We start from the raw sequence: 20,054 nt of genomic DNA, 5'->3' as shown, positions 1-20,054 counted from the left end.
GTTTGAGCTGGACACCTGCCCGTCCCCCTAAGGGCTGGGTGGTTTTCTTGTGAACTCAGGCCCACTCCAGGAAGCAACGGCTTCTCCCCAAGGGTCATTGGGGGCCATCTTGGGAAGACTCTGGGATATGGAGGGTTCTCTGGGGAGAGAGTGAGTCTGTGGTAGGGATGGGGGGCAAGTGGGGAGATGGTGGACAACGGCCATGCCTTAAAGAATGTCCTTCCTTCCTCCTCCTCTTTACCCCTTAAAACCTAATTCAAGTGCTCCCTTCCTGACACCCTGCCCCCCCCCCCAGCCTCTCTAGTGCCCTTACCATTCATGGGCAACTGGATTATTAAAGTTATTTGTGTTTGTGTCTTATCCCCTTGGAGGTCATTGACTCCCCCTACTCTCATTTTACAGATGAGGAAACTGAGTCCCAGGGAGGTTAGGGACTCTTGCCCAGGATCACATACTCTCAGACACCAACTCCTTAGCCCTGGGCTCAGTTCCCAAGTCAGTCTTTCTTCCCTATATTCGTTGGCTTCAATGGACAGTAGGGATGGAAAAACGCCACCAGTGCCCCATAGCTTTTCAGTTTCTTGCCCCCAAAATCATTATCTCTGGCAAGAATCTCCCAATCTTTGATGGATGTGATGAGGGAGACTCAGAGCTGTCTGGGAATGATGCACTTAACACAGCACCTGGCATATAGCAAATGCTTAACAAATGCTAGATTGATTGAATGACTTATAGGGAGTATCTATGGAGTTCTCAGGGTCCTAGAACATCACACCAGGAATGGGCCTTAGAAATCATTCAACTGCCTTATGGGAAACTGAGACCCAGAGAGGTCTTGTGCAAGGTCCCACAGAAAGGGGTGACGCTGAGATTCAAACCCAGTATAGGCCCTGGGTGGTGGCATCTGCTGGGTGACACCATTCTCTGCTTCCTGCCCACCTGCTCCCTTTCATCCATCTTTGGGCAGGCACCAACCGGGAGGCAGTATTGGTAGTGGAAAGGGGACTGGATTTGGGGTCTGAGCACCTGGGTTTGAATTTTGCCTGCTACATATCACCAGTGTTCTCTTGGGAAAGTGACATTTTCTCTCCGGATCAAAGTTTCTTCATCTATAAAATCATGAAATGATCTTTAAAATCCCTTCTCCCTCTAAATATGAGCCTCCCAGATCTGGAGTTCCTCCTTCTCTCTCTTCCTTTTCACATCCAGATTCCTGGGGGCAAAAGGAGACATTCTGTGGGCTTAGCATCACTCTCCTTCTTGTCAGAGGGAAACAGCAATATTAACATTGACTAAGTGTCCACTATATGTAATTTATTGTTGTTTTAAAGCACGATCCTTCAAGGGGGAAGTTTATATTCTGGTATAACATGAGGTAGAATATGATGCGAGCACAGGAGAAATCCAGACAAAGTGCTTTAGGAATATTTGAGGAGGGAGTGAATACCTTCAGCTGGGGGGATCAGGGCAGGTCTCCTAAAGGAGCCGGACCCCTGGGCTGAGCCTTAGAGGAAGACAAGAGGTTCTGAAGAGCAGAAATGAGGGAGGGCATTTCAGGCCTCACAGTGTTTTGTGAAACAAATTCACGCAGCACAGGATTAGGGGAGTAGCATTCTTGTCCACATTGGCTAAAATGTACAGTTCATTGAAGTTATGTGAACTAGAAAGGTTTTAAAAAAAAGGTAATAAAATTAAAAAAAAAATTTTTAATTTTTAAAAAGAATAGAAAGGTTAAAAAATGTTTATTTGTTTTTAAATAGAAAGGTAGGTGGGAGCCTGATTGTGGAGGGCCTGGAATGCCAGGCTGAGGAATTTTTTCATCTCAGAGGAAACAGGGAGTCACTGTTCACTGAGTAGAATGGTCAATGCTTCAGGAAGATTTTCAGGGTTTTGTTGTTGTTGTTTGTCCTCTGTGAAGGCTGTATTAGAGAGAGGAGAAACTGACTAAGGGGGTGGCCATCTGCCACCATCTGCGGTAGATGGAAGGGGGTAGATCTGAGATGCTGATGAGCAAGAATGGATTGGATGGGGGGGCACGGTGAGCAAGAGGGAAGAGTCAGAGGTGACTGAGGCTGGGTGCCTGGGGGAGATGGGGATGCCCTCCGGAGAAAGAAGGGATAGCTTTAGGGGAATGATGAGACATTCATTTAGGGACTTGTGTTTTTTTTTTTTTTAGTGAGGCAGTTGGGGTTAAGTGACTTGCCCAGGGTCACACAGCTAGTAAGTGTTAAGTGTCTGAGGCCGGATTTGAACTCAGGTACTCCTGACTCCAGGGCCTGTGCTCTATCCACTGCGCCACCTAGCTGCCCCTAGGGACTTGTTTTTGAGTTTGAGTCCACAGAGGTCCTGCAGGTGGGGAGGTCCCATGGGCGGTTGGAAATGTGGGCCTGGACTCCCCAGGCAAGAAAGGGCCCCTGTCTTTCCCCACCCTTAGCACAAAATGGTTCCCCCAGGGTTGCCTCCTGCCCCTTCTAATTCACCCAGAGCTTTGACTTAAGGGCTTTGCTCTCCATTTTCTACCTGCTTCTTGGCCTTCTGGGGAAGGAGGAAAAAAGAACCCGGGTGTTCAGACTCTTCTGGAGGAGGTTAGAGAGTGAATTGCCCATCCTAAGCAGGGGCTGAATAGGACATTGTAGCAGGGAGTCCTGCCCATAGACAGGTGGGGCTAGATGCTCTCTGGGGGCCCCTCCACCAATTGAGCTTTGTGATTCTGGCATCCTGTCTTCCTGACTGTGGGGACCAGGCTGAAGCAAGCAGCCCCACCCCACCCCTCAGAACAGGAAGAGAAGGCTGAGCGGCCCTGCCCTGTGGTTTGGAGGTTCTGTTGAGTTGCTTATGAAAGGGCCCCCAAGCAGGAGGAAATTGAGTAATAGAGGGAGGCCTGGAAAGTGGTGGGGGGAACCCCATAACAAATCTCACCCCCTTACCTTTGACCTGTAAACCCAGGGATACCCCATAACATCTCAGTGGGAAGGAGCACATCAGAGTTGGGAGGGGTCTCAGAGGGCAGAGGGCAGAATGTGCACATTCTGGGGGAAGTCATTCTTGGAGGCCATTAGTCCAACCAAACACAAAAGAATACACTGGAAAAGCATTGGGGGCAGGGACAGCTAGGTGCCATGGAGGATGGAGTACCAGCCCAGGAGTCAGGAAGACCTGAGTTCAAATCTGACCTCAGACACTTTCTAGCTGTGTGACCCTAAGCAAGTCACTTAACCCCAATTGCCTTTGAAAAACACACACACACACACCAAAAACAAGTGTCCTCCCAGTGTCTGCTTGAAGAGGGATCTCATTATCTCTCTCTTTTTTTTCCCCCTTGGTGGGGCAGTGAGGGTTAAGTGACTTGTCCAGGGTCATACAGCTAGTATCAAGTATCTGAGGCTGGATTTGAACTCAGGTCCTCCTGACTTCAGGGCCAGTGCTCTATCCACTGTGTCACCTAGCTGCCCTGTCTCATTATCTCTTGAGGAAGCTCATTCCACCTCAAGACAGCTCTGGTGGTGAGGAAGGTTTTCCTTAACTCAAGCCTAAACCTCTTTCCCTGCTCCCCTCCCCATTATTTCTGCCACTAGGAATCAAGTACAAAAGTCATTGGGATCAGGGGCAGCTAGGTGGCGTAGTGGATAGAGCATGGGCCTTGGAGTCAGGAGGACCTGAGTTCAAATCCAGCCTCAGACACTTAACACTTACTGTGTGACCCTGGACAAGTCACTTAACCCCAATTGCCTCACCCCCCAAAAAAAAAAAAGTCATTGGGACAAAGCAGTCCTGAACACGTGAAGATAGTTGTTGTCCTCCGCTTCCTCCTCCTTCTCAAGGCTTCATTTCTGCAGGCTAAACATTCACAGTTCCTTCAGTAAACCCTCTTGTGACTCGATCTCAGCCGGCCGCCCCATCTCCTTCCTCTGGACACTCTCCAGCTTGTAATAATAATAACAATAATAGCAGGAATAATAACAGTGCTTTTGTGTGAAGGCTGCATGGGAGGGGGGAGAAACTGAAAGCAGGAGGCAGTTCTGAGATGATTGACTAAGGTCTTCGAAGGAGGACAGGAGGCAGATCTGAGAGGTGTTGGGGAGGAATGATTGGACATGGCAGCGGATCGGATGTGAGGGCTGAAGAATATTCTGGTATTTTGGAATATTGGAGGAGGAAGTGACTGTCTTCAGCTGGGGGGGATCAGGGGAGGCCTCATAGAGGAGCTGGGGGACAATTACGGGGTGCCGTGGATAGAGCACCGGGCCTGGAGTCAGGAAGATTCATCTTCCTTAATTCAAATCTGGCCTCAGATACCTAAGAGATGTGTGACCCTGGACAAGTCACTTAAACTATGTTGGCCTCCGTTTCCTCATCTGTAAAGTGAGCTGGAGAGGGAAAGGGCAAAACATTCCAGTATCTTTGCCAAGAAAACCCCAAATGGGGTCACGAAGAGTCACACGTGACTGAAAAAAATAAAAATCAAAGAATCCTGAGGAAGGTGAGGATTCTGAGGAGCAGAGATGAGGAGGGAGGAGGGCCTTCCAGGGGTGGAGGTGTTTGGAGATGCTATTTTTGTCCCCTTTACAGATGAGGAAACTGAGGCAAACAGGGAAAAGTGACTTGTTCAGGGTTACACAGCTAGTAAGTGTATGAGGCTAGATTTGAACTCAGGAAGATTAGTCTTCCTGACTCCAGGTCCAACACTGTATCCACTATACCACTTAGCTGCCAATTTCATAGATAAGGAAACTGAGGATGTGAAATAAACAACATGTCCTAGGTCACACATCTGGTAAATGTCTGATGTGGGATTCAAACTCAGATCTTCCCGACTCTAATTCTAGCACTCTATCTGCTATGCCAAACTGTCTCTTGATGGTCTTTTAAAATTGTGCCAACCAGGGCTGGACAGGATGAAGGCAGATTACAGAGGAATTATCACTTTTTTACTCCTAGAAGGTATTAACTTTTTTTTTTTTTTTGACCACCACACAAGACACTGCATGACTTGCTGTCCACTAAAATCCCTAAACAAATGATTGTTGGGGCAGCTAGGTGGTGCAGTGGATAAAGCACCAACCCTGGATTCAAGAGGACCTGAGTTCAAATGTGGCCTCAGACACTTGACACTTACTAGCCATGTGACCCTGGGCAAGTCACTTAACCTTCATTGCCCCACAAAAAAAAAAGGAAAAAACCCAAATGATTGTTTAACCCCGCCTCTCTATTTTAGACTTCCAAAATTGATTTTTGAACCCAGAGTTAAGACCTGACATTTATTCCTACTGAACTTCACCTCTACTCTGGCCCGTCAGGATCTTTTGGGATCCTGGCTGTTGTCCAGCATGTCACCTGTCCCCTCAGTTTTGTGCTATCTGCCACTGGGATAAGCAAAATTTTGATGTCTCTATGCAAGTCTGATAAAATTGTCAAACAGCCCAGAAGCAAACAGATCTCTGCGGCACTCCACTGGAGACCTCCTGCCAAGTCATAGCCTCTGTCTAATCCACTCCATATCTAATTGTATCACTGTCTAGTTCCCATCTTCTCCACAAGAATAGTAGGATACTCTTACCAAGCTCTTTGCTACAAAACCTCATAAGATTGTATTCACAGCATTCCCTTGTCTGCCTGTTGCAATAAGGGTAGTCAGCCATGCCCTGTTCTGGATGAAACTGTAGGTTCTCTGTGACCACCACCGCCTGCTTCTCTTTTCTTGATTTCTAGCTCAAATAGCCCATCCCGACCATTTTACAGATGGGGAAAGTAAGGCTCAGAAAGGAGAATCGTTACAGAATCACACCTATATCTGATTACTTACCGAATCAGGGAGGGGGGAGGCCAAGGGAGGGATAGAATATGGAACTCAAAGCCTGAAATAAAATGTTTATTAAAATTTTTAAAAAGGAAAAGAGGGTACACAGCAGATTAAGGGCAGAAAGAGGACTAGAAGCCGAGCCTCCTTGCTCTGGTCACGGGCCCCAGCGCCACCCTGTCCTCATCACCTTCTCCCATTCCTCCTACCAGGAGCTACCCAGGAAGGATGCCACAGAGCTGTCGTCTTATGCCACTGGATCAGACTCGTCTCCCAGCGGGACCAAGTTGGGCTCGGGTACTCTCAAGCGCCCAACTAGCCTCAGCCGCCATGCCAGCGCGGCAGGCTTCCCCCTCTCGGCCCCAGCCACCTGGACCCTGGGCAGGGGTCATAAGAGCCCCATGAGCAACAGCCCCATGGAAGGCAGCGATGGGCTCTTCATGGATGTGGAGGACATCTCCCAGCTGCTGGCCCACGTGGCCCGATTTGCAGAGGCCTTGGAGAAGCTCAAAGACACAATCCTGAGAGAGGGTGAGTGCCTCTTCCCCTTCCTGCCCCAATGGACCCATGGAACACCCACCCTCAAACTGCCCCCCCCCAACTTGGCATCACTGAGGACAACGCTGGGGGAAATCAGAAGCCCCCCATTACTTACATTCTAGCTCCTCTGCTCACATTTTGTGACCCCTGTGACTGCTGAACATCAGCGCCGGGAAAGAAGCTAGAAGGTCACACAACTGGGAGGAACTTTAGAACATAGATCGGGTCTCAGTGTCATCATCATCAAGGGAAGTGATTGGCCTAGGTTGTCTCCAAAGACCCTTCCCAGCTCTAAATCTCATGATTTGGGATCAATATGTCATCCTGAAGTGGGGTCACGGGCCCATTCCATGATGGCCTGGCCTTGATCCTGGAGGCAGCCATGGCCCGGCTGTGACCGTGACTAGGTCCTGCCTGGGGTGGGGCTTGAAAGGGGTGTCTGATCCAGCCCAGGTTGAGGTCAAGGCCATGCTTTCTGTAGGTTGGGCACAGCCTTGGCATAAGCCTCCAGGCACTTCTCCATCAAGGTTAGGCAGTGGGGGCACAGAAGTCAAGGAGATGAGGCCACTAATGTCCCATGATCACTTCAGCAGCTCCATGCCACACTCTGGCCTTCATCTGGCCTCTATTAAATGAGGTGACTAAGTTAGAAGAGCCTCGAAGACTCCTTCCAGGTCTGATTGCCTGTGTTCTAAGGGTCCTCCCAGCTAGGACGTTCTGGGTCCTAAAGACCCTGTTGGCTCTATATCTGTGTCAGAAAACCACTCTTCCCCTCCCTACCCAACTCTGATATTCCATGTTCTAAGTTGTGTCCCAGCTCTAATATTTATTCCATGTTCTAAGGCTAATCCCAACTCTAATATTCCATGTTCTAAGGTCTATCCCGGTTCTGGCATTCCATGTTCTATGGCCTCTCTGGCTTTAACAATCCATGGTATGGCATTCTCTGTCCCACTCCCAACTTTGCCATCCATTGGCCTGGACTAACTGTTGAGGATTATTTCTATTACATCAGAACTGACTCCCAGGTGTTCCTGGAAAGGTATGTAGCCCCAGTGAGTGAGGAGCTAGTGTGACCTCCCCATTCTGTCACTGGAAGGTCCACGTGGGGAAGTGTTGGGTGAGGCTTAGCTTTGAGCACTGGCTCCCCGTCCCTGGGGCCAGGATAAGTGAGCTTCCTGCCCCAGAGTTATTTTCATCTGCCTGTCTTCCTGTTTACCCATCAGGGCCTCTGAGCTGTCAGCGGGTAGGGCTGGGCCAGGGGCACCAAGATAAATGCTCCCAAGGCTGCCAGGTCCCTGCCCCAAGTGCCCCAGTGGCTAGAGAGAGAGCTGGGCCTCTACGCTGAAGGGGGAGGGGAAGAGATGACTAAGGGAGTCCGTGTTGGGGACCACAGCTCCACAATGGTCCTTTAAGGGGATGCCTGGCCTAGAGGAGATAAAGGAAGCAGGGAAGCGTTCTTATCCAAGGTGAAGGGGACTTGTCTCCTAAAGGGAACAAAGCCTCTGCTCACCCCTTGTGAGGCCTCCACAGCACAGACTAGGAGGTAAGAGCCCTGGTTCTACTCCCAGCTTTGCCATGAACCTGATGCGTGACCCGGAAAAGTTAGACTCCACAATCTCTCTGAGTTCTCCCAACTCTGACATCCTGGGTTCTAAGGGTCCTCCCAGCTCTGATATCCTGGGTTCTAAAGACCCTCTCAGCTCTGACATCCTGTGTTCTAAAGGCCCTCCCAGTTCTGACATCCTCTGTTCTAAGGGTCCTCCCAGCTCTGACCTCCTGTGTTCTAAAGGCCCTCCCAGCTCTGACATCCTGTGTTCTAAAGGCCCTCCCAGCTCTGACATCCTGTGTTCTAAGAGCCCTTCCCAGCTGACAGTTTCTATTCCAAGGGCCCTCCTAGATCTGACATCCTCTGTTCTAAGGGCCCTCCCAGCTGTGTCATTACATCTTCTAAGGGCCCTCCCAGTTCTGACACTCTTTGTTTTAAGATCCATTCCAGTTCTTACATTCCAGGTTCTAAGGGCCCTCTTCGGCTGATGTTTATGATAGAAAAGAGGAAGCCTCTATTTTGGAGAGATGAGTGTTGTTGCTGATTATAATGCCAGTGTGTTACCTTCTGACTGGAAGGGAAGCCCTTAGACTCCAAGGAGCTTGGGAGCCTCCTCCTCCGGCTCCCCCCCCATTCTGATTGCTTAACCCCACCTTGTGGCCCTTGAGGGAAGGATGAAAAGGAACTAGGGAGAAGGTCCTCGGGTTCCCATACACAGATCTCCTCCCAACCTGGACTTTTCCTAGGAGGAAAAGGATCCTGGAGCTTGTATCCCAGCTCTCAGGGTTGGGGGTGGGGGGTTAATGGGGTAGATATCAGAAGAAATAATTGCCTAGGGAGACTTTCCGATCTCCCTTTCCTTTTGCCTCAATGGCCCTTTCTTCTCAAGTTCCCCCTATAAACTCTACAAGTTTGTTGTTGGGCAGTGGGTGGGGAAGGAGCGAGAGAGCCCATTTTCAAGGTGGGAAAACTGAGGCCGCAGTGGGAAAGGGACTTGTGCAAGATCTCTCACTGGGTTGGTGGCTGAGCTGGGCACTGAAGCCCTGGTGCAGCAGCAATCCTGTTCTTTCCACTGTGTGAGTGTCTTCCCTGGGTGTTCCCAAGGGAGGATGTAGAGCCTCTTAATGGAATCTATTGTTATTTCCTGCCTCAGGCTAATGGACTTTCTTCCTGTCCTTCCTCACGTGAGCGAGTCCTCTACCCTCCTCTTCCTTCTTTAGGTTTCAGTGGCCCTGAATTCCCCCTGAGTCATTGCAAAATCACCCACAGCAATCTCCACCCCTCCTCAGCCTGGGCTCTGATAACCTTCTGCATCTATGGTCTAACAGCTTGGGGTGGGCTGGGGGCAGGGGCACGAAGGGAGGAGGATCCAACCGGACTGGTACCTTCTCTGGCTCCCTAAGGCAGGCGTGGTTTGGTGGGAAGAGTCCTTCCATCAAGCCCTCCATCCACACAAAACGGACTGAATGAGCTTTTTGGTCCCTCCCAGGGCCTACATTCTGTTATTTCAGGCTCCTTCTAGTCCTGTGCCTTTTTTTTTGGGGGGGGTGGGGAGACAATTGGAGTTAAGTGACTTGCTCAGGCCTCACAGCTAGTAAGTGTCTGGGGACGGATTTGTAGTCATGTCCTCCTGACTCCAGGGCTAGTGTTCTAGCCACTGTGCCACCTGACTGCTCCCTAGTCCATTTTAATAACAATTTTATATATAGGGGCAGCTAGGTGGCACAGTGGATAAATCACTGGCCTTGGATTCAGGAGGACCTGAGTTCAAATCCAGCTTCAGACACTTGACATTTAACTAGCTGTGTGACCCTGGGCAAGTCACTTAACCCTCATTGCCCTGGAAAAAAAAAATTATATATAGCTCTTTAAGGTTTGAAGTACTTTAGAGATGTTACTTGATTTGGTCCTCAAAGTAATCTGATGATCTTGCATATGTTGTTGTTGAATCATTTCAGTCCAACTCTCTGTGACCCTATTTAGGGTTTTCTTGGAAAAGATACTGAGTGGTTTTTCCAGCTCATTTTACAGATGAAAAACTGAGGCAAACAGGGTTAGTGACTTGCACAGGGTCACACAGCTGTCTGAGGCTAGATTTGAACTCAGGTCCTCGTGACTCTGGTACTAGTGCTTTGTCCACTGTGCCACATAGCTGCCCAACCCAATGATAATAATGGTAATAATGGTGGTGGTGGTAGTGGTGGTGGTGGTGGTAGTAGTAGCAGCAGCAGTAGTAGAAGTAGTAGTAGAAGAAGATGAAGTAGCAGCAGTAGTAGTAGTAGAAAAGGAAGTAGCAGTATTAGTAGTAGATGAAGAAGCAGCAGCAGCACCAGTAGTAATTGTAATAGATGAAGTAGCAGCAGCAGCAGTAGTAGTAGTACTAGAAGAAGAAGTAGATGAAGTAGCAGCAGCAGTAGTAGAAGTAATAGTAGCAGCAGCAGCAACAGCTAGCATTCATTTTATCCATATTACCACTCTGGGAGGTAGGTGCAGTAGAAGTAGTAGTAGTAGCAGCAGCTATAGTAGTAGTAGTAGCAGCAGTAGTAGTAGTAGCAGCAGCAGCAGCAGTAGTAGTAGTAGATGAAGTAGCAGTAGTAGTAGTAGATGAAGTAGCAGCAGTAGAAGTAGTAGTAGCAGCAGCAGCAGCACCAGTAGTAATAGTAGTAGATGGAGTAGCAGCAGCAGTAGTAGTAGTAGTGAAGAAGAAGTATATGAAGTAGCAGGAGAAGTAGAAGTAGTAGTAGTAGAAGAAGAAGTAGATGAAGTAGCAGGAGCAGTAGTAGAAGTAGTAGTAGTAGAAGAAGAAGAAGTAGATGAATTAGCAGGAGCAGCAGCAGCAGCAGTAGTAGTAGTAGTAGTAGAAGAAGAAGAAGTAGATGCAGGAGCAGTAGTAGTAGTAGTAGTAGTAGAAGAAGAAGTAGATGAAGTAGCAGGAGCAGTAGTAGAAGTAGTAGTAGTAGTAGTAGTAGAAGAAGTAGATGCAGGAGCAGTAGTAGTAGTAGTAGTAGTAGTAGAAGAAGAAGAAGAAGAAGTAGATGAAGTAGCAGGAGCAGTAGTAGAAGTAGTAGTAGTAGTAGTAGTAGTAGCAGCAGCAGCAACAGCTAGCATTCATTTTATCCATATTACTCACTCTGGGAGGTAGGTGCTATTATTATCCCCATTTTACAAATGAGGAAACTGAGGCTGAGAGGAGTCAAGCGACTTGCCACAGCTAGTAATTGTTTGAGGCTGGATTTGAACTAGGGTCTACAAGCCTTTTTTAGCTAGCTATAATTCTTCACCTAGTTGGCACAGGTGTCTACCCTAAGGTCCCTTCCAGCTCTGACATTCTCTGTTCCAAGGTCCTGGGGTTCCTTTTCAGTTATTATATTCTAGAGTCCTTCCCCCATCAAACTTTCCAAGTTCTATGTTCCAAGGTCCCTTCTGTCTCTGAAATTCTATATTCTACGGTTCTTTCTAGCTCTGCTGCTCTATGCTTTATGTTTCCTTCTCATTCTAACACCTGAGTAAGGGGAATTTATATAGTGTCTATCTTGATCTCGTTAACACTTCTGCTCTGCAGGGCAGGAATTATTGTTCCCATTTTACAGATGAGAAAAGTGAGGGTGGGAGAAATGAAAGCATTTGTCCATGGATACCTAGCCAGGATGCATAGAAACAGAAGTCTCCTACCCCCTGCCTTGCCTTTCACTGTCCCCTGCCCCTTGTCAGCAGGGCAGGGTACTCCCCCTTTGCAACTGGGTTTGAGTGTCCCAGGGAAGTCCAGGGGTTGAGGTCTAAGTCTGGTGGGCCTAGAACCTGTCATTGCACATAGTAAATATTTGTGGAATTGATTAGAGACAAACAGAGGAATCCTTCCCCAGCTTCATTTCCCTAGGGGGAAAACTATTCTTTATTTGGTGACAATCCCCCTTGGAGATAAAGCTCTGGCTCAGTTCCTTTGGTCAAGGAAAGACAGATAGGCAGTCTGTCCCCAGGTCCGGAAACAAAGCTCTTGTGGCTTAAGAATCCTAGCCAGAGCCTGGGCTCCTTTGATAGCTTTGGAGATCTCTGTCCTCTCTGAAAAGGGGAAGAGGCATCTGGAAGTACAAGGAGGATTTTTATGATCACAGATAAGCCACCTGCCCTCTACCTCTGCAAACAACAACCCTCACCACACCAAAAATTCACCAACAGACCAAACTGAAAATACCTCCCCAGGACTAATTTCAGCTTTCTTCTAGAGGCTGGTGAGCTTACCTGCTTTTGCAAAGGTTTATCAATTTGATCATTAAAACAAGATCAATTCCATTCAACAAGATTTGACTAGGTAGTCCAGAAGGTAGGAAAAAAAAAAGCTGGGCCTGGAGTCAGAAAGTCCTGAGTTCAAATCTTGCACCATTAGCTAGGTGATGCTGGGCAAGTCTTATTCACCCTTGTTTGCCTCGGTTTACCCCTCTGTACAAAATCGAGGTAATAATAGCACCTCCCTCCCAGGATTGTTGTGAGGATCCAGAGATAATCTCAAAGTGCTTAGAACATAGTAAATGCTACATAAATGTTAGCTGTTACTATTATTAATATCATTACTGTGTGTGAGGAAGTCCTGGACTAGGGACTGAGGATAAACAGATTCAGATTTTGCTCTCAAGAATGTGTCCAAGGTAATGGGAAGAAAGACAAACCCACAAATCTTTGTGACGTAAGTGAAAAGACTTTGAGGAGGGAGGTTCTGTCTTGAACTCTTTCTCCTGTGACCAGAGGCTAGTGACTTCCTTTTTCTGGGTTAGACAATCTCCAAGGTCTTTACATGCTCTAAATTCTGTTGACCTCATACACTCTCCCCTGGGAAGGAAGGTTGTACCCAAGGCAAAGGGGAGGGGAAGAGGGGCTCAGAGGGGTGGAGTTGGATTGGGGATGTGGCTATCTGGTCCAAACCTCCTGGACCCTTACAACCTCTGTGATATATAATAAGGTGGTTGGGCTGGATTGGCCTCTGTGTGATCCTAGACCATCAGCCTCAGTTTTCTCATCTGTAAAGTGGGGATGATTACTGCACCTTCGTCCCAGGGTTGGTGTGAGGATAAAATGGCATAATATTTGTAAAGTGCTATATAAATCCTCTAGCCATTGTTAAGAGGATGAGGATGATTCCACCAGCTCTGGAGCTATGATGCTAGATGCAAATGAGGCAACTGAGGTCCTGGTAAGTTAAATGATTTATCAAAGGTCACACGGGTGCAAACCGACTCCAACCTTGGCCCTCCAGGCTACCTAGCAAAGGGGTAGCTGTGTGACCCCGGGCAAGTCATTTCCCCTCAAAGGACCTTAGTTTCCTCATCTGTAAAATATGGGGCTGGACTAGCCCACCCAGAGTTCTCTCCCAAATGGGAAACAGAAAACTGTTTCATCTGTTTCCCCTCCCCCACTGGCCAGGGGCTTCTCCCCCCACCCCCAGTCCTCCCCTTGCTGTGGTTGGAATGTGGGCGGGGCGGAGTGGGGGGGCGAGAGGACGAGTCCATTGGGGTTGTGGAGGGGGGCGTAAGTCCACTCGATCTGATTTGGTGGCGGTGGGACCCCGAACCCGGCGGATTTGGGCCAGGGAGGGAGTTTTGCTCAGGCGCTTGGAGAGCCGCCGCACACCCCCGCTACCCGACGCCCCCTTTCTCCCCTCCCATGTTTCCCCGTGCCCTCCCCGCCCCCCAGACCTGGGTCACCTGTGGGGAGGGGCGAGGGTGTGGCTGTTTGCTGTCCCGCCCCTGCCCCTACCCCTACGTGAGCTGGTTGGGCATCCGGGACCGCGCTAGTTCTAGGGCTGCTCAAACCTCCTCCCCGCCTTCTCCCTTCGTGGGCGAGGGCCAGTGATCCCCGGCCGGCCGTGGCCATGTGCGTGTGCGGCCGCCTGCATCCCCAGCTGGAGGGGGGCCGGCTCGGCTGTCCCGTGGACCTGGGTCCACCAGGTGAGAGGGCTGGGGGGCGGGGGGCGGGAGGCGAGGGGCTACTGCCCTCCTCGAGCGCCGGCGCCCTTCCTCCTTCCCGGTCCGCTCCTGGGCGGGGGGTCCCGCCCTCCACCTGGCTCGGGGCGGACGTGGGGTCGGGGCCAGGTGTGTTGGGGTGCCCGCTCCCCTCCGGGAGGGGGCTCAGAGCCCAGAATGTGTGCTGCCAGCTCGCAGGGACCTTGGAACAGAGAACCCGGGATGCCAGGGCTGGAAGCACCCTAGAAGCGAGCACTGAGTTTTTTTTATAGGGTGTCCGATCCTTAGAATATAGAAGCTTAGGTCCGAGATCGGAGGATGGCAGGACTGGGCGGGACCTACAACATGTTAAAAATTCTGATCTTAACTCCAACCGCCCCCCCCCCCAAAAAGGGCATTTCCATTTACACAACACAGAGGATTGTATATGGAATCCTAAGTCTCCGTTTGGCTTTTAAAAAATAAATTCCGAGCATTACTTTCAAAACTTTGTCTGAGTTTCCTTCTGAACTTCTCTTTCACTCCGTTAAAAGGTTTCAGTGCACCTCCCCTCTTTTGCATCTCTGTTTCTAACCCTTTCTCCCTTCCTCCTCCCCATTAACAAAAAAATAAAAACAAAAGAAGCCGGGGGGGGGGGGGTCCTGGCAATAGTCAAATCACACAATGGACTCTAGGCCCCTTGAATCCATCACCTCTTTGTTAGGAGATGGGTAATAAGCTTCCTTTCCATCCTCCCGCCAGGGTTCTTAAGGCTGTCCAAGTTGTTTTTCTTTACGGTGTCCTCGTCCTTGTGTAAACTGCTCTTCTGTTAGTGCTCACTTCACTGGTTGATATCACTCAGCCTTCTCTGAAATTGTCTCTTTTCAGCATTCCTTAGGGCACATAATAATTGTTTCTTTCATCGACCCCCGATTTATTTAGCTCTTCCTATGCAGTATTTCCTTAAAAAATGGAGCTTAAATTTCACCTTAGATTTGGGGATTGCTGCTAGAAAGGACTATGATCACAAGATGGAGGGATCTCATTTAGAACGGGTAGAATCCACAACCGCCCCCCTCATTTTACAGATCAGGAAACTGAGGCACCCAGAGGTTAATTGGTTTATCCATTGTCACACACGGACTAAGGGCCTCGAGGCAGGATTTAAAACTAGGTCTAGATTCCAAGTCCAGAGTCCTAGCCACTAGGCCATGCTGACCTTAGAACATAGAATATCTGAGTTGGAGGGACTTTAAAACATAATGTTGGGGCAGTTAGGTGGCATAGTGGATAGAGCACCAACCCTGGATTCAGGAGGACCTGAGTTCAAATCCGGTTTCAGACACTTGACACTAGCTGTGTGACCCTGGGCAAGTCACTTAAGCCTCATTGCCCTACCCCCCCCAAAAAAAAAAAAAAGAAATAATTTAAAAATCTACAATCCTCTGTTATATCATTAAAAAAAAACAAACCCAAACATAATTTCATAGGGGGCAGCTAGGTGGTAGAGTAGATAAAGCACTGACCCTGGATTCAGCAGGACCTGAGTTCAAATATGACCTCAGACATTTGACACTTTACAAGCTGTGTGACCCTGGGCAAGTCATTTAACCCTCATTGCCCCTCAAAAACAAAACAAAACAAAAACACATAATGTCAGCTTGGAGGGCCAGTAAAACAATATTGGAGCTGGAAGGACCTTAGAACGAAGAATACAACATCAGAGGTGGGAGAGACCTTAGAACAGATAACAGAGCTGGGAAGAACTTTGACCCATAAAATGTCATAGCTTTAGGGAAGCATAGGCCATAGGATGTCAGAGCTGACAGGGACCTTAGAGCATTAAATAATAAAGCTGATGGGGACTTTAGAAAATATGACATGTCCAGTGGGAAGGGATTGTACTTGGTCTCCTTGGCTCCAAAGGACTAATTTAGATGGAAACAGCAGCCAGAACACAGGTCATAGTTGCAGATAGGGAAGATTTAGGGTCTGTTCAAAGAAAAACTTGCCAAAAGTCTGAGCTAATGAAGCTCAGAATTGGCTGTCCTTAGAAGGAATTCTCCTTCCCCACTTGTTGGAGAAATTGTAGAAAGGATTTCTGGTCAGGGAGGCAAAGGTTAGATTGGAAGACTTTCTTCTCATTGTGATTGTGTGATCTGGGGAGGCGTCTTTCACATCTTTGTGGATAAGATAGAGACGTGTGCTGAGTGATAGTATAATTAGGTGGCTTTGGCACTAACTGATGCCATTTTGTAAGGAAAATTCTAGTGGAGTATCCCCAGAGGTCTCCAGCCCTCTTCTAACTTAACTTTTTGTCGATGACTCAAATGAATGCTTATTTAATTTGTAGATGACACAAAGTTTGGAGGGATAGATAACACAACCCAGGTCCAAAAAGGATTGGTGGGTTGAACCTCAGAAGAAGTTTATTAGGGATAAATGTGAAATCTTCCTTTTTTGGATATGGGTTCAAAAAACTCAATGGCACAAGTAAAAGATGTGGGAGGAATTAAAAAAAAGGGGGGGGGAAGCTAGGTGGCACTGTCGATAGAGCACCAGCCCTGGATTCAGGAGGACCTCAGTTCAAATACAGCCTCAGACACTTGAAATTTACTAGCTATGTGACCCTGGGCAAGTCACTTAACCCCAATTGCCTCACCCCCAAAAAAAAATAAATAAAAGATCTAAGGGTCAAGATGAGTCAACAGTGTGACTGACTCCCTGTTAGTGTCCAAAAAGGTTAATTCCGTCTTAGGTTGCATGAAGAAAATATGATATTAAGACAGATACGAAGTAATTCTGATACCCGATGTCCTTGTCATATCACATCTGGATAGTGTGTGTTCTGTTCTAGGCAACACATTTTTTTGGAATGACTTCCAGTGGTGACTGGGTTGGTGGGGGTTATTTAACTATATTCCAGATGATCTGTTGTAAAAACTCTAAAGAAGACTCATTTCGAGGAGTGTTCAAATACAAGGTGTCCCAAAAGTCTTTGTGAAGTTTAAAGCTTATTAAAACTTTTGGGATCCCCTGGATTTGAAGGGTTGTCCTATGGAAGAGGAATTAGATTCACTTTGACCCCAGAAGGCAGAAGAGTTGGCATTGGGGGGAAGGTTCGGGAGGGGAGAGAGCTGCTTAGAAGAAAAGTTTTGGCTCAAATAAAGGAATATTTGTTTCAAGAATTAGAACTGTCCAAAAGTTGAATGGGTTTCCTTAGAAGGTAATGAGTTCCAGGGGCAACTAGGTGGCACAGTGGATAAAATACTGGCCCTGGATTCAGGAGGACCTTAGTTCAAATTTTGCCCCAGACATTTGACAGTAGCTGGGGAGGTGGGGAGTTGGAGGCCTAGAGTGGTGACCCTGGGCAAGTCACTTAACCCTCATTGCCCTGCCCCCCCAAAATTTGTTAATTACTGTTTCAATAAGGGTTGTATTATTTCGGGGATTCTAAACCTTTTTTTGTATCCTTAAACCCCTTTGGCAGTGAGTCTGGTAAAGCCTATGGATTCCTTCTCAGAATCATGTTGTTAAATGCATAAATTAAAAAACATAGAATTAAAAGGGAAATCAGGGGCAGCTAGGTGGCGCAGTGGATAGAGCACCGGCCCTGCAGTCAGGAGGACCTGAGTTCAAATCCGGCCTCAGACATTTAACACTTACTAGCTGTGTGACCCTGGGCAAGTCACTTAATCCCAATTGCCCAGCAAAAACAAACAAACAAAAAGGGAAATCAGTTATATTGAAATAGTTATGGTAAATTTTTTTTTTTTGCGGGGCAATGGGGGTTAAGTGACTTGCCCAGGGTCACACAGCTGGTAAGTGTCAAGTGTCTGAGGCCGGATTTGAACTCAGGTACTCCTGAATCCAGGGCCGGTGCTTTATCCACTGCGCCACCTAGCCGCCCCCCCAAAATAGTTATGGTAATATTTTTTAAAGTTCAAAGACTCCATGGTTGGGAAGCCCTAGATTAGATGACTGCTGAGAGGTGCCTCACAGCTCTGAAATTCTGTAATTCTTTGAATTTAGCACAGACAGTTTCCAAGCTGGGGGTTGGCGGGGTTGGGAATGGGTTGGGGGTTGTCTTAGACCATACAGAGATGTTTGAGTTGAAAACACCGTTGGGATTATTGATTTTAACGGGCTCATTTTGCAGGAAAGAGAACAGCCACTCACAGAGAGGGCTGGACTTGCTTAGATCACACAAGGAGTTGTTGGCAAATTGGGAACTAGAACTAGTAACATGAGATGTAGTGTTGCACAGCGAAAGAGATCTACACACACAGTGAGAAGACCTGAATTCAGATCTTGTCTTACCAGTTACTAGCTTTGGGCCAAATATCCTTTCACTCCTTGGAGTCTCAGTTTCATTTTCTTTCAAGTGGGGAGTAAATAATACATGGGCTATTGTGAAGGAAACTCTCAGCAAACCTTACATCTCTCTAGAAAAGCCAGCACTTATGTTGTGAGCCTCAGGCCAGCAGAGCTCTTCCTGTCGTTCTTGACTGGTTTGATCTGCCTCCTTTCTACTTTGTACCCTCTTGATTCTGTACTTTTCCACTCAACCAGCCCCGAGGAGGATGGGGGAAGGGCTTTGCCTGCCCAAAGAGGAAGGTCTTTAGCAATTTAACAAGACCCACAGTTTTTCTTTTCATTATCCAGATGTCCCTCCCCATTCCTTCCTCTTGCCCTTTGTGACCTAGTAGAAAGAGGATTGGACTGGAAGTCAGCAGAGACCTGGGTTCCAGTCCTGCTTCTAACACTTGGGAGGTGTGTGATCAGAGGCAAGATCTCTGAGCCTTAGTTCCCCACTTGTAAAATTGGGATAGCGTTGTGAAGATCAAACCTTTTCTTTCTTTCTCTCTCTCTCTCTCTCTTTGTCCCTTTCCTTTCCTCCTGCCCTCCTTCTATCTTTCCTTCCTTCCTCTCTTCCTTCCTTCCTTTCCTCCCCTCCCCATCTTCCTCTCCCTCTCTCTCTCTTCTATGTATCTATCAGCTAGGTGGCCCATAATTTGCCCTGGACTCCCCCCCCCCCCCCACCTCCTCTGGGAGTCCCCCCGCCATGTCACTGATATTTCTTGATTTCAGAGCAATTGGATACCCGGCGCCCGTTGGCCCACGAGTGCCTGGGTGAAGTCCTGAGGGTCCTCCGGCAGGTCATCAGCAAGTACCCTCTGCTCAACACTCTAGAGACCCTCACTGCTGCTGGGACACTCATCTCTAAGGTCAAAGGTGAGCTGGGAGGTGAAAGGGGTGCGGTGTAGGGGAAGGGCTTTTCTGAGTGACCTTTCAGGCCCTCGGGCTGGCATTGACTCACCTGAGCCAGGGTTCCCCAGGTTGAGGGTGGGCATAAAGTGGACAGAGGATAATTTGGGACTGGGATGACCTAAGACCCAGAGGTTTCAGAGCCTGTTTCTCTGGAAGTGCCATAAGCCCTGAGTTAGGACTGACATTTATTAAGCATCTACGGTCTGCATGCTGCATTCAGCATTTAGGGAGACTAAAAATCTGGACCCTAATCCCTCACCTCATAGAGTTTAGGGTCCAGTAGGGCAAGAAGATGCTAGTGTAGACAACTGTCATGTGGAGTAGTATGTTATTAGAGACCTGCCCTCTTGTAATTCTGAGAACTCCCAGGGAGAAGGGTGTTATGGAGCAGAGAAAGCTTCTCAGAGAAGGATTAGAATCCAGCAGGGACATAGGAAGGAGGTTGGGGCAGCTAGGTGGCGCAGTGAATAGAGAACTGACCCTGAAGTTGGGAGGATCTGAGTTCAATTCTCACCTCAGACATTTACTAATTGTATGACCCTGGGCAAGTCACTTAACCTCTTAAACATCCGGAGCCATCTCCAGTCATCCTGATATATATCCAGTTGGTTTGGGAGTAGAGAGTGAGGTTGGTGACCTTGTGTAGCCTTCCCTCACTTAAATCCAATTCAGAGCAAGTCATGACCTCACCCCAATGACAGCAGCAGGGAAGGAAAATGAGCATTCTGTGAACATGGAAGTAAAGGCATGGAGGCAGGAGGGGGTGGCATATTGAACATGCAGGGGACAGAGTTAAGCTGGTCGGATTGTAAGAGATGAAGCTGGAGAAGTAAGGAGGCACCAGGCTGAGAAAGGCCTTGAATGACCAGCCAGAGATTCTGAACTTTAACCAAGAGGCCACAGGAAGGGACAGAATACTTAGGAGCAGGGGAGTGACATGACTCCACTTAGGTGGGAAGACCTG

General features: G+C 48.2%; 1 protein-coding gene across 6 annotated transcripts in view; it reads left to right on the top strand.

The window, feature by feature from the left end:
- ARHGAP45 (Rho GTPase activating protein 45) overlaps positions 1-20,054 on the top strand; it is a 49,247-nt gene that overhangs the window by 1,174 nt on the left and 28,019 nt on the right. For all 6 annotated transcript variants that reach the window (XM_043979120.1, XM_043979119.1, XM_043979118.1 and 3 more), the window contains exons 2-3: positions 6,010-6,328; positions 18,911-19,054. In XM_043979120.1, the coding sequence (XP_043835055.1) occupies positions 6,010-6,328; positions 18,911-19,054 (463 nt within the window). The remainder of the gene's footprint in view (positions 1-6,009; positions 6,329-18,910; positions 19,055-20,054) is intronic.

The sequence above is a fragment of the Dromiciops gliroides genome, chromosome 1, assembly GCF_019393635.1.
Source record: "Dromiciops gliroides isolate mDroGli1 chromosome 1, mDroGli1.pri, whole genome shotgun sequence".
NCBI classification, from domain to species: Eukaryota; Metazoa; Chordata; class Mammalia; order Microbiotheria; family Microbiotheriidae; genus Dromiciops; species Dromiciops gliroides.
The sequence above is the reverse complement of the archived record's forward strand: the minus strand, read 5'-3'. Positions and strand labels throughout refer to the sequence as shown.